The following is a 14,468-nucleotide window of genomic DNA, read 5'->3' as shown; positions in this document are numbered from 1 at the left end:
ACTGCAGATATGATGCACTCTTATTCCCATTACTTACTCAAAGACAAGGGAGAAGGGTACTCAATCTGTTCCTTAAAGACAAGGTAGATCTGGACAAGTGTTTGGGGATCCTGGCAGATGTGCACTCTTCAGAAAATCCAGTGAGGGAAGTTTCGCTCTAGGCTTTTGCTCCCATCCACTGGGAGCAACCTGACATACAAAGTGAGTATGAAGAGCTCTTCTGCGAGTTTCAGGATGACAGTTCTCCCCCCACCCAATCTATGAAGTCTCTCTCATTTCTTTTTAACAGAAGAAAATTCTTAGTTGGGTACAGTGACACATGCCTATAATCCTAAATACTGAGGAGACTGAGGCAAGTTCAAGGCCAACCTGGGCACCTTGGTGAGATGCTGTCTTTAAAAAAAAAAAAAAAAAAAAAGATGAATATTCCTCTCTAGGCACTAGCTCACCTCTTAGCAAATATACTTATTTAGGTTATACAAGTCTAAAAGTCCAGGGACAAATTTAAAGTGAATGTTAAATGTTTCTGCTTTACCATTTCCATAAGGCCAGAGGAACCTTTTTTTTCCCTATGGTGCTAGGGATTGAACCCAGGGCTCAGTGCATGCAAGGCATTCTACCAACTGAGCTATATCCCCAGCCCTCAGAGGAACCTTTTACTCCAGGTTGTGCCTCAACTAAAGTTCTATTTCCTCTATTATGCCTCACCAAAGTGCTATTCCCATAGCATCCCTGAACTAGAGGTAGAATCATTATTCAATATTAGATGTAGAAAAGTGGAAGTTTCTGAATAGGCTGGAAAACTTTCTCGAACTTCTCATCTTGGTCAAATTCTATTAACATTTTTCTAGAAGTGAAGCTTACCAATTATAGCACCATATTCTGATGTACTGACCTCTTACTAGTGCCAGCCTTTCTTGCAGCTAGGATAGGGCGAGAAAACAAAAACGAATCCTTAGTGACTTTAAAAGGCCAACTTTGTGGGGGTTGTTTCCTCACAAGTAGTATCATGCAGCTGGGTGCAATGGCACACATCTTTAATTCCAGTGGTTAGGAAGGCTGAGACAAGAAGACTGCAACTTCAAAGCCAGCCTGAGCAACTTAGCGAGACCCTGTCTCATAATAAAAAAATAAAAAGGGCTGGGGATGTGGCTCAGAGCTTAAGTGCTCCTGGGTTTAAGTCCTTGTAACAAAAAAAAAAAAAAAAAAAAAAAAAAAGGCAGTATCATCCAAATGGGGCAACATATAAACCTTTTTCATACTATCAAAATTCCAATGTAAAAGGTCACATTTATGGATGCATTTCTTTGCCTTAGCTAAGTGGTTTTAATGGCACAGGTTGTACCAATGAGCACATAACTACTGCTCAACAGAAAGCATAAGACTGGAACCTGTGATGATGGGCTGCAGAAATCTCAAAATTAAGTACTGTAAATTTTCTTATAGCACCATCACGCCTGGTGCAGTGTCATTTGTGGCTCTTGCTTCTTTAGCCAAATATGGCTTTTCTACCTGAAAGCCTGAGCTTGCACCCTAACTCTGCCAAGTTCTAGTATTCTGAGCAAGTTAACCTGAAACCCAATGTCTTTTACCTAGAAGATAAGTGATACCACCACTTAAACTTGCAGGGCAGTGCCTGTGACTAGATGTAGTGGTCATGAGCCTATAATAATATCTGGCATCTTGGGAAAAGATTAATGTTGGCAGCCCATTTAACAGAATTGTTAAAAAATACATAAAAGAAGTCTTATCTTTTGATACTTTAAACTTGGCACTCTTACACTACATTGATAAATTCCATGACAACTTTTAGTTGGCTTGCAAGGAGTGGTGCTGAGTTTATATTCCTGCTTGTATTCTTATTTCTTAATCAGTAAATGAAAAGCACAAGTTACATATACCAAAAGTTCTCTGTTTCTTGGTGTAATAGCAGCTGCAGCTAATCAGAGGTCTTTGCAGAATAAGAAGTCCAATTTCCAAAGACAAAACATATGTCTATCTTACTTGCTTAGACTTGGGAGCATAACTGCTTATAAAAGGATTCATAGATTTTTTTTTTTTTATTGTTAAGCTGCAACATACATGGTTTATTACAACAACAAAAAAACATTTAATCAAGTGAAAATAAACAAATAAACACTCAAAACAAAATATTTTCCATTGGAAACATGTTAAGATGAATACGGGGCTTTGTTACCATCTTACTGCAATTTTTTTATGTGTTACTAGCCTACATACCCCATGTTTTCTGTAATCATGCAGGTGTGAATGGAAGTTTGAATGATTAAATACATGAAAAGTCCATTTACTGCAGAGAATCATTTCACAAGGCAGCCACACTGGTTTTAGAGAACAAAATCATTCAAGAAATTCTCCAAGTATTTAGGTTCATTTTAGAATCCATGAACCTTAAGCTGCTCCTCCTTGACAATGCCAACCTGTAAAATAAAATTTAATTTAGTAGAATCACTCTGAGGTACACATAAGTTAATTTTTAAGAAAACACCAAACAGTCATCAAAAAGATCCAGCTAACAGTTCATTGCAACACTTATCTATGGCACGCACTGTTAAGAGCCAAACAATTCAACACATATTTGTATACCCTGATGCATGCCAAAAAATACCACTTAAACTGGATAAAAATCTTATTGCTATCAAAATAAATACTGTCTATATTTCACTTGATTACCTAAATTTACTTTATTTGCGATTTTTTACCAAAGGAAATAATTCATGTTGCTTTTAAATAAAATTTTAGAAGCAATCTCAGGTTACACATGAAGCACCCAATCACTCACCTCCAAGAGAAACTGGCAAATGTTTTTTCTTTGGTCACCTTGAAGTTGAATAACCTCCCCGTATTCAGGATGTTCAATCACAGTACCATTACAGGCAAATTTCTAGAAAACACAAATGTACAACAGCATTTCGTTAAATACAGTGAGGTTTTACTTCCCCATTTAAAACAAAACAAAAACACAAACTATTTTAGTAGGTTTGACTGTATTTAGGAAACAGATTGTCTCCTATAATCCCCAACAAAGTCTCAAGGATTAATTTGTAAATGAATCAGTAGGTCATATGAAGGAAATGAGACATTAATATATCTAAATTCTTTTAACATTTTATTTTGTTCGAAAGACATGTATATCTTATTTTAAGATAGGGAGACAATCTGGGAGAATAGCCAAATTTCTGGATGTTAATTACAAAAAAGAAGAAAAAAAAAAAAAAAACCCCAAAACATCAGCTTTTTTGGGTCTCATCATTTTCATCCACACTGATATATTTATTCAAAAGAAGGTGGGAACCACAATCCAATTCAGAGGTGTGCACCAATGATTCTATTTTAATCCTTTCTTCCTTAACGCTCTTACCTTTTTGAAAGCTTTCACAAGTTTCTTTTTGTCATAATCATCTGCAATGCCCTGAACTGTAGTCAGTGTCTTCCTGCCGTTCCGTTGCTGGATTCTTATATGAATGTAATCCTCAGTCCCTGCCGGGAGTAAGTCGTCACCCTTAGTTGCATCAGCAAAGGGGTCTGCAAAGAGAAAAATCCGAAGCTGAAAAATACGTGTTAAGAAGCACTCTCTACAAATAGGGTAAAATACCCATCTAGACAGTTAGCAAGGAAGGTTCTAGAGCTTTTGCTTTTATTTTGCCGGTGGGGATGGGATTGTCAGTGAGCCATTAATAAGACTTCCAAGGCACACTCAGGAAAATGAACAAAATTTGAGCAGGTATGTCCGCTGGTAACTCGAATTAAAAACCGGTATTGCAGACAGACCACACGATCTTTGAAGCCGGTCCTCGAATGAACGACAGGGGGTGGATACCATCCTCCTTAATTTCTCTAGTCCCTATAAAAATGTGCGTCATCTCGATTACATTCTGATGACAACAGAAACATTCAAATGCACCCACCCCATCATTCAACCATAACTGGGCCTTGCAAAACTGAAAAAAATAAAATAAAAACCCCACCACATTTAACAAAATAGACGTGTCTATCCAGGAGCGTCCTTCTATAAATCGTTACGCGGGCCGGGGGGCCCGGGCCACTTCCCCGACCCATCCGAGGCCTGCGCCTGCATCCTCTGCTCCGTGCCCCCCAGGGCTGCGCGGACCCGGCCCGGCCCGGCCCGGCCCGGCTCTCGCCAGCAGCGAGTCCGGGGGCCCTGGGTGCAGGCGGAACCGGGCTGGGCCAAGCCTGGCGGAGCGGGGTCCGCAGCCGGTCGGCCGGCGCCGTCCCCGGGGAGGGGTCGCCGGGGCCCCGTCGCCATCTTCCGGACGCCCAGACAAAGCCCCGGCGGGGCCTCGGGGCCGGGTCGGCGGTGGACCTTACCGAAAGATTGGAGGTTCTGGATAGTGGACATGCGATACTAGTGTGAGGCCGGTGAGGGGATAAAATTGCTGCGGGGCCCGCCCGGATCGCCGTGTCAGGAGGCTGCAGTGGCGAGAAGACGGAGAGAATTGAAGCAGCGCGGCGCCGGGCTGGCTGGGGCTGGGGCTGGGGCGGCGGCGGCGGCGGCCGGGAGGAGCAGGAAGCGGCGGCGGCGGACGCGAGGACGCGAGCAGGGAGGCGGCGCTGCGGTTCTCGCACAAAATGGCCGACGCGGGCTATTTAGCGGCGCGCGCCGCCACGTGATGCGGCCCGAGCGGGCGCAGCCCGAGCCGCGGGCGGGCGCTGCGTTGCCGTCAGTCATCCCGCAGGCCCGGGAGCCGGGCTGGGTGCGCGGTGCAGGAGCGCTGCAAGCCCCGGAGCCCCGGCCTGGACTCGCGGCCCTGGACTCGCAGCCCCCGCTGCAGCGCGCCCCACGATGTCTCTTGAGCTCCCTCCGCAGGGGAGATGGGAGCCTCCCTCCCAGGGCCCGGCCGACCTCCCATTCAAACTCCATCGTGCATCCCCGGAGGTCTGCGTAAAACAGACTGACAGATCCCAGAGTTTCTGTTTCCAAAAGTCTGGGGTGTGACCTGAGAATTTGGCATCTAAGGAGCTGCCTGGGGATGCGGATGCTGCCGGGTCTGGGACCATGGCTTGAGGACCGGTGGCCAGCTTGATCAGGGGCCTGGCATCTAGTGTGGGCTGGCAGTGCGTAAAACGAACTTACCAGAAAACCAGTCTCTCTCCTTATCTGATGTTCCTCATAAGATCCAACACAGCACCTGAACGGATAGGTACCAAATATGGGTTGAAGGCAGGCTCAGCAAATAGGTGAATCAATAAAGTGGAATCAGAACTGCAATGGGCTTCCCATCAAGTCACACACACCCTGACAGACTGTGGGAGGGGGCTCACTAGGCAGGTACCCAGTTGTCAAACTTGGTTGACTCTCTAGATCAAAGAGGTGGGCTAAATTTTAGTGATTCTTAACCTGTTTTGTATGCCATGGCAGTCTTATGAATACTGTGGACCCCTTCTTAAAATGCTTTGAGTGCTTGAAGTAAAATACATAGGATTACAAAGGAAATCAATTATATAAAAATTTAAAAAACAATATATTGATAACATAGTGTGTGCCTCTGTATTAATGCATTAATTAGCAAGATCTAGTAGCAGGTACAATAGCTATTATAATTTTTAAGAGGTGATGAAAGATATTTTGAGGTGTCTGTAACATCAGAAATGCAATATAAAAGTGTCTGTGACTTCCATTGATACAAAGTGAAAGGTCCTCTTAACACTACTGTGATGTTCCATTATGAATGGAAGGAAACATTAAATTTTCCTTAGAGGTTAGGAAAAAATGAGGTGTAATCTTTTTTTCCCCATCTCATTTTAGAGATACCATCTTGCAGTTTTATCTGTGGACCAAGGATTCTGCAGACCACAGGTTAAGAATACCAGGATTTATGGTCTTTTGTGATTAACAATGATGATAGTTACCATTTATCAAGTTCTTACTATTTGCCTGTTCCAACACTTATATATAATATTATTCCTCTTCATAGCTATTCCCTAAGATAGATTACTCTATAGAGTAATAAAAGATAGAGGCTTTTATAGATTAAATAATTTGCCTAAAAATCAGATTATTAACTCTCAGAAATCTGTATTTTTGGGGCTCCTAGCTCTGATTAAAAAGAAAAAAACTTCCTTTATCCAAACTCAAATATAAAATTCTAGACCTGGTTCCAAAGCAGGGAGAATCAATATACTTTCATAGGTGTGCCTTATAGCAATTTTTAGTACTTTAATTGTATACTTCAACTTAACACCATAATATTCTTCAGTGTTTTTTTTAACACTACAGGAACAGAATAAACAAAATGCATCTGTGTTTCCTCTCTTACCAGATAGATATTCATAACCATATTGTATTACATTGTTTCTCAGAAGGAACCAAGTACAATCTACTGAAGAAAAAGTAACAGAGGAATATATATATATATATATATATATATATATATATATATATATATATATATATCCAGAAACAGAGTTTTCTAGTAATTCCCTGTTAAGAGAATTCATCCTCCTTGAGTACTAATGTTTGTATCAGAAACTTCCAGGAGCTCAGAAATCTTTAATCAACCCAAACAAAAATAGAAAGAGCTGGGTATGGTGGTGCATGCCTATAATCCCAGTGGCTTGGGTGGCTGAGGCAGAAGGATGGCATGTTCAAAGCCAGCCTCAGCAAAGTACAGTGCTAAACAACTCAGTGAGACCCTGTTTCTAAATAAAATACAAAATAAGGCTGGGTATGTGGCTCGGTGGTCTGGTGTCCCTGAGTTCAATCCCTATTCCCGCCCTCCCCCCGCCTAAAAAAGGGGGAAGAACTAAGAGCTGTGGTTATTAAAAGCTCTTCTGACTCTGATCATTCATAATCTTTGTGTTCAGATCTGCACTGTCCAATCCAGGAACCAGTAACCACCTGTGGCCATTGAGCACTGGAAGTGTAACTGGTACAAAGTGAGATGTGCTATCAGTATAAAATATACAATGGACTTCCAAAGACTTATTGTCTTAACTTCACCTGTTTTCTTACTTTTTAAAATGTGCTGCTAGAAAATTTAAAATTACATGTAGCTTGAATTCTATTTCTATCAGATAGTATTGGTTTAGAGTGAAAGAATTTTACTCATTTATAAAGTTATCATAAAAAAATTAACAAACCAAAGCATTTAAAATCTAGAATACTTAATTCTAAGAGGTACCCACCTAGTTTTAAGGGGATTATTTCTAGTGATATTTCCCAAAACAATTTAAATCATTCATAGAAAACAGTAATACTGACTAAAGGAATCAGGGAAGATAAAATAAAAGTGGAATAGTTGAAAAAGAAAAGCCTTCAATGTTAAGTAGATCCCAAATCTGGCTCTTAACATCTTAGCAGTTAAGACAAAGAAAATCAGCTAGAGAATCCCCGTTCTACAGGATGAAACATACCAGTTGTGCAGGAGAAGGAGCTTTGCCTGACTCTGAGCCATGGGAGCTATTTCTCTTGGGCCCTCATAAAGGGGACACTATGATGTAGTAGACAGCATCCCTTGCCTACAATGAAGACAATGGTGGGTTTTATTCAGCTGTTTCTTATGTTTGCTCGACATGAAGCTGTGTGATTTGGTTAGAACCTTGGTCCCCAACCATCCATAGACTGCCTACTGGGGTGGAGATGTGATGATGATACCACTCAGATTTCCTGCTTTAGGGAGCCTACTTGAGCCCAGCTGCTGCACTCTGAATTCAACCTTGCATCCCCCTGAGACCATGTTTCCTATTGGCTGTTTCCAGCCAGTGACTGAAAACAAAGATACTAATGCAGACCTGATCTTGAGAGATGTGGAACTCCTCTCTGATGGGTGACTCCAGCTCAAGGACTCTTCATGAGTCCGGTTGCACTTTCTTGGATTTGGGCTGAAGTCTAAGATTCTTCTTATCCAACCCTTTTCTCTCTCCTTCACAGAGTCACTGTGACTCTGGCTTCTTCCTCCTTTGTTCCCTGTGTTTCCCTTGCACATTTAATTCCATATATTTTTGTTGTTGTTGTTCTCATCAGTTCTAACTCCATTTTGATGACAGTTTCTCAAAGCACCCACATAGATGCACCTAACTCCAGATGGGTTGGTGAGAACACAATAGGTAGAAAGAAAATTCAGTTTAAAAACCTCTGCTTCTCCTCTCCCCCTGCCTAAAATCTCTTTGTGAACTATAGTGGATTTCATGAGGCTAAGGGAAATTTCTCATATCCTGCCTGAAGGCTTAAGGCCTTCTATATAAAGCAGGGCAGGCAGCCTTTTCTTCTCCTGGCTGTGTGCCCAATAACAAGCCCTTTATACTTTTCATATCTAGTAGTAACAAAATGTGAATATGCAAAAAGGTTTTAAAAAAGTTCACCAGAGTATTTAGAGCAGATACCTAAATCTTCCCAGGGAAGGCTTCTGCCCACTCCTGACTGGGAAGACCCTAGGATCTTTAATTAAGTGTAGCTACTTAATTTTAAAATATTGATAGTACCAGGGGTGGTGGCTCATACCTGTAATCTCAGCAACACAGGAAGATGAGGCAGAAGGATTGCAAGTTGTAGGCCAGCCTTAGCAACTTAGTGAGACCTTATCTCATAATAGAAAAAAGGGGGTCAGGGCTGGGGAAGTGGCTCAGTGGTTAAATGCCCCTTGGTTCAATTCCTGGTACCAGTATATATATAGGCATATATATTGGTACACACACACACACACACACATATATAATTGATAGTGATGATGCTTTCTTTTGTCTGTTTGCAATGCTATAACAGATTACCTGAGACCAGATAATTTATGAAGAATCAATTTAATGGTTCACAGTTCTGGAGGATGGAAGTCCAAGTCAAGGAGCTGGTGGGTTTAGAAATTCAGATTCCAAGATGGTGCCTTGAATGCTGCATCCTTCAGAGAGGCAAAAACTCTTCATTCTTACGTGGCAAAGGCAGAAGGGCCAAGAAGCAAAAGAGGGCCAAACTTGCTGATTTTTAACAGCATTAATCTAGTCATGAGGATAGACCCCTCATGACCTAAGCACCCCCCATTAGGCCCTGCACCTCAGTGCTGTTGCAATGGGGATAAAGATTCCAAGAAATATATTTCTAGGGGACACATTCAAACCATAGCAAGGAGGAACATGTTGATGATTAGCATATTATATGTGTAGTATCGGCAGAGTGTTATGTTGTACAGAAACAAAATTTATGCATGTGTTAAAGAGTCAATATTTTTTCTTATTTTCAGAGATCTTGTGAATCTCAATGGAGAGTTAAAACAAGCCAATGTGCAATCATGAATCAAATTGAATAAGAACATTTCGGGGATCTGGGAGGTTGAAGACTTATTGGCGCTAACTCAAGAAATCTGAGGGCATTTCCCTGCAGTAATCACTCTCCAATAGTCAACTTAAACAGAAGGGAATGTTGACATATGGTCATGTCATTCAACTTCTGGTCTCAAGAAAGGAGCAGGGGCGCATTCAAATTTCTTCTTCATTCTCCCTTTCTGCTGTCATGAACTGTGAAGGGTTTAAGATTTTACCCTACTTGCAAGCTACCAAATTAGTCTTCCATGGATGATGATAGAAGACATGACACTCCTGGGTTACAGACAAAAGACTTTATTACTCATGGCAAAAGCAGTAGCCAGAGATTAGTGTTTGTGCTGTTTTCCCATGTCCCCAACTCCCATGTTATAACACACGTGGAACTACACGGCTGTTTACAAAGGCTGTGGATTGCATTGCAGGAGAGAAACACAGTGCTTTTGGAATATTTTGTGAGCAGTAACAAGCTTGTCTAGAGGGAGATCATATCTCATCCAGCCAGACTGCTCCCTGCAAACACTGCTCCCTGAGAAACTAAAGCCAGAATTAGACAGGCAGTCCATATAGATAGGTAAATTGAGTCAGGTTGATGAAGGAGGCCAGTTTTGAGGGATTCCAGGAAGTTGGAGACTGCCCGCAGAGGGACTGAAATTTCTTCGGAGCCCTTCCTCCACCCTTATCAAGAACCTGCCCCTGCTCTAACCTGTTGCTAAGGTAAACTGTCGCAGGAATTTCCCCTCCCTACAGGGAGCTCTAAGGTTGTTAATTAATGTGTCCTGAGCTGCTCCTGCCCTTCCCCTTTCAGCACACCTGTTTCCCACCTTTTGGCCATCCCACTGAGCAGTCATATACCGCAGGAAGGAGAGAGATAAGGGGAAGAAAGCTGGAGAACAAATGATGATGATTGAAGACATGACACTCCTGGGTTAGAGACACAAGACTTTATTACTCATGGCAAAAAGGAAGCCTAAGGGTGTTCTACAAAAAGGCAGAACTCCCTTGCTACTCAGGATACCAGGATCCTAGCTATGGCCCCTTCTCTCTCCTGGGAGGAGAAGTCGATGTTACCCCTTTTTTAAATAAACCCTGGTTTATATGCTCGCCTCAGTGTGCTTCTCTAATGTTCAAACTTCAACATGTGAGGGAGCAGAACTCATCCCCCATAACCGGTGTGACCAAAATGATCAAGATATAAAGTGGTCAAGCCTTGAATTCCTGGCAAACCCAGAACCTGCAGGTACTCTCAGGGCCTATCATGGATTGCCTGTCCCAACAACTGCCTACCCTCCTTTTTTTTTTTTTTTTTTTTTTTTGGTGACAGAGTTGCTAATACAAGTTGCGAGCTTCTAGAACACTAGAGTGGTCATGTTTACTAGTGGACAAGGCTATTGTATCTGGACAGGCAGTGTTTACAAATGCATCTCACTTTTATCTCTTTTTTCTCAAACATCTGGAAGTTCAAGGGAGCTGACCTAGCCCTCATCCTTCTCTCTTTGACCTCTCCTCTATCCTTGAGCTCTCTTGTCTCTTCCTTGCCCTGCCTCCCATAGAGCCGACTGGTCCTGTGAGTTAAGTTGAGGTTAGGGGAGGGATGTGTCCCCAGAGGCTGCCAGTCCTCGACTTTGAGTTGCTGCTCAGCTTTCCTGGTACATAGAGCTTTCAGTCACAAGCTTGGCTTACAAGAGTGGTATTTTTCTTTCCTTGGCCACCGACCCTTGAGAAGTTATCTCCCTTATGGACTTCTGGGGGACTGGTGGCTTATTATCATGTGTATGGTTTGAGTATACCTATATCCAGTGGCTTATTTATAGTGTAGAATTTAAGGGTCTGGGCTTAAGAGTTAGATTTGGCATCATATCCTTGTCCAGCCATTAGTAGCTGTGAGACCTTGATGTTTCTAAGTCACAGTTTGCTGTGACAAGGACATGATAATTCCTACCGCATAGAGTTCTGTAATGATTGCACCAGAAAAATGTATCAAAAGCACTTAGACAGAGCCTGGCACCGGAGATGAAGCATTATTTGTTCAAAGTCTTTTTCCGGGAGTTTCTGTGATGAGAATGCTTGGAAATGACTCTGTTATGAGGTTGAGGCAGTTAATAGAGCATTACACATTCTCCTACACAATATATATGATATTTCTCTTCATTTCCTGTGATCCTGTGCTCTTGCGAAATTTCATCATAGCTGCTCACTTTGGTTCTTTCTGATAGAGTTTTTCTTGGAATGGTGGCAGTCAATTTATGCAACTGATTATATTGCAACAGTTCAGGAAAAATAGATACAAAATAAAAAAAAAACATTTTTCTGCCCCCCAATTTATATAGACTTCCAATGTAGGAAATGACAAGTATGCACAGTGTAATTTGTCTGAGGTGAAATGTCCCACCCATTGCCACTCCCTTCTAATCCCTATGCTCAGGACAGCACGTTTTCCCCCTCTAATGGTTAATTTGTGTGTGATTCAATTAGATCTGACTTTGACATTGTGAGATCTGTTCTGGGCAGTTTATGCAACTCCTCATTTAAAAAATAAATGTTCTTGGAATCACATCTGTTAAATAAAAGTAAATACAATCTTTCTTTTTGAAATAAGTTTAGGAAAAGTGTTTGACTATTATTAATTGTAGGATTTATTATAAATGAACCTGGGATTTTTGGATTAAGTCTTGACTGTAATCTCAATTGATGTGGAGGCAGAATCTTCACTCCTTTCTTTTGACCACAGAAATAACTCTAATGGAATACTGTAACAATCTGCCCCATAGACAGGCACATATTTCTTTCACATTCAAAAAATGTTAAAACTCCCATCATTTGCTCCATAATGCATTGATAGTGTAGAACTGAAGCAGTTAAAGGATCACTTTAAAAGTGACGTCTTACTCCACAGTTTTTTGGCTCAACAACAACAACAACTAGATTAGGCTTCCTGAGAGAGAATAGGAGGAGATAAATTCCAAAAGGAGACAGAGGGGTTGTTTTCCTCATTATGACGAGTGCCTAAGAGGTCTGTTCATAAAATATGTTCAGAATATATATTTTATTCCAGTTTACATATAGTGAAAAACCTTACAACCATGTAAAGTCCATTTCTTCTCTTTCAGCCTTTGTTATTTTATCATACATTTTATTTTTGTACTATCTCATTTTCTTTAAAAAGTCATCTATCTATCATCTATCTATCTATCTATCTATCATCTATCTATCTACTAGATATCAGGAACCTTGGGATGCTCTACCTCTGAGCTATGTCCCCAGCTCTTTTTATTTTATTTTTTATTTTGAGATACAGTCTCACTAAGTTGCTGATGGCCTCTCTAAATTGCTACGGCTGGCTTTGAACTTGCGATCTTCCTGCCTCAGACTCCCAACTTGCTGGAATTATAGACATGTACCAATTGCGCCTGGCTTAAAAAAAAAAAAAGTCAATTATATTTTAAGAAGGTTTAAATAATAAGAAAAAGGTCTTGGATATTTATCCATATAATTACTACCTCTACTGCTCCTCACTTCTTTGTGTGGGCCCACATTTTCTTCTGTCATTATTTTCCTTCAGCCTGAAGAACTTCTCATCATTTCAGATAACATGTAACATGGGTCTGTTGGTGATCAATTCTTCTAGTTGTCTGTCTAAAGTATCTTTTTTCATCTTCATTTTTGAGTGTTTTTGTTGGGTATAGGATTCTTTTCCTTTTAAAGAGCTTTAAAAATGTTGTTCCATTTTCGACTAGCTCCCATTGTTCCCAGCAAGAAATCTACTGTTATATGTTTTCTTTCTTCCCTGACGTAACATCTTTTTCTCTAGCTGCTTTTAAGATTTTCTCATTATCACCAGTTTTGAGTGATATTATCATATTGTGCCTTGGTAGGTATTTTTCTTGTGTTTTAAGTTCAATAACTTGTATCTTTAGGGTTATAATTTTCACCAAATTCTGAAAAAAATATTCATTATGTCTTCCAATACTGTTTCTTCCATCCTATCTTTCCTCTACTGAAAAGACTCCAGTTACAAATTTACTAAAACTGCTTAGAGTTGTACACAGCTGATGCTCTGTTCATTTATTTCCCTCCTCCTCTTTCTTCTCTTCCTACTCCTACACTTCTTGTGTCATCCTGGTGCAGGATGCAGATCTTCTCTATATCATTCTGATTTTAGTATATGTGCTACCACAAAGCACATTACATTTTTTCCTCTCTGTGCATAATGTCTTTGCAATGTATCCACTTGGCTAAGCTGAATTTCCCAGAATTTCCTTTCTTGTATGTTTCCAGTTTAAGTGGTACACAAAGGCTATTCTTGTCAAATTTGGAAGAAAAGAAGCACTTTTGTAGCTGACCACACCTCAAGAGCATGAAGCTGTCTCTGAACCTGCAATTTCTTTACCTTCCATAAATTTTCCTTCATTTATTTAAAATTGGGGAGCTAGATATGTGTTGATAGTTCCATGAAAAAAAGAGCCCCTGATTCTACAGGATACCCTCACACCAAGGTCAGAGGTAACAAGAAAGGATGCAGGCTTGAGCCTTTCCTATAGGGGTCCAGCTTATGCTTCCAGGGGTCCAGCTTGCTTCTGATTTTTTCTTCCTGAGTCTCCTTTACTGACTTCTTCCCTTGTGGACTATGCATCAGGCACAGAGATGCTTCTCCCCAGAAGGTGCTTATCCGGCCCTCACAACTACGCAGGGCAGCTCCCTGTAACAAATTCCTTTCTACATGTAAGTGTGTGTGTGTGTGTGTGTGTGTGTGTGTGTGTGTTCAACAAGATGGTGCACCCAGAGAAGCAGGATGACTAAGAGTTATTTGCAGGCCTGTGTGTGTTTTGTGTACTATTCCCTTTTAACATTCAGGAAGCTCTTTTCTAGACTTCACATAGATTCCTTACACTTGTGTGCTAATCAGAATTCTATTGAACCTTGAGGAGGACCCAAGAACTTTGCCCCTCTCTGTTGATGCTCTCTCTTCTCAAATATTCTGTCTTCAGGTTCTAACTACCCTGCTATCCTTGGACTCTCCATGTTTTCTATAGAACTTCAGGAGTCTTCTGGGCTTTGCTAGGGTCCAGATAGGATTTCTTTCTTTCTTTTTGGTACCAGGGATTGAATTCAGGGTCACTTGACCACCGAGTCACATCCCCAGTTCATTTTGTATTTTATTTAGAGACAGGGTCTCACTG

General features: G+C 41.1%; 1 protein-coding gene and 1 non-coding gene across 2 annotated transcripts; both read right to left on the bottom strand.

Moving 5' to 3' along the window:
- Positions 1–2,289: 2,289 nt before the first annotated feature.
- Eif1b (eukaryotic translation initiation factor 1B) lies at positions 2,290–4,525 on the bottom strand. The gene is made up of 4 exons (XM_046437040.2): positions 4,348–4,525; positions 3,380–3,543; positions 2,801–2,902; positions 2,290–2,438 (listed from the first exon to the last, which is right to left on the bottom strand). The coding sequence occupies exons 1-4, from the start codon at positions 4,376–4,378 to the stop codon at positions 2,394–2,396; spliced, it is 342 nt and encodes a 113-aa protein (XP_046292996.1). The 5' UTR covers positions 4,379–4,525; the 3' UTR covers positions 2,290–2,393.
- Positions 4,526–13,370: 8,845 nt separating this feature from the next.
- LOC124088237 (U6 spliceosomal RNA) lies at positions 13,371–13,472 on the bottom strand. Its single transcript, XR_006850305.1, has one exon. It is a non-coding gene; the product is annotated as a U6 spliceosomal RNA (small nuclear RNA).
- Between the last annotated feature and the right edge of the window lie 996 nt (positions 13,473–14,468).

This window comes from Marmota monax, unplaced genomic scaffold (assembly GCF_021218885.2).
Source record: "Marmota monax isolate L192 unplaced genomic scaffold, Marmota_monax_Labrador192_F-V1.1 WCK01_AAM20220418_F8-fsc00021, whole genome shotgun sequence".
Classification (NCBI taxonomy): domain Eukaryota; kingdom Metazoa; phylum Chordata; class Mammalia; order Rodentia; family Sciuridae; genus Marmota; species Marmota monax.
This window is presented reverse-complemented; position numbering and strand designations above follow the sequence as displayed.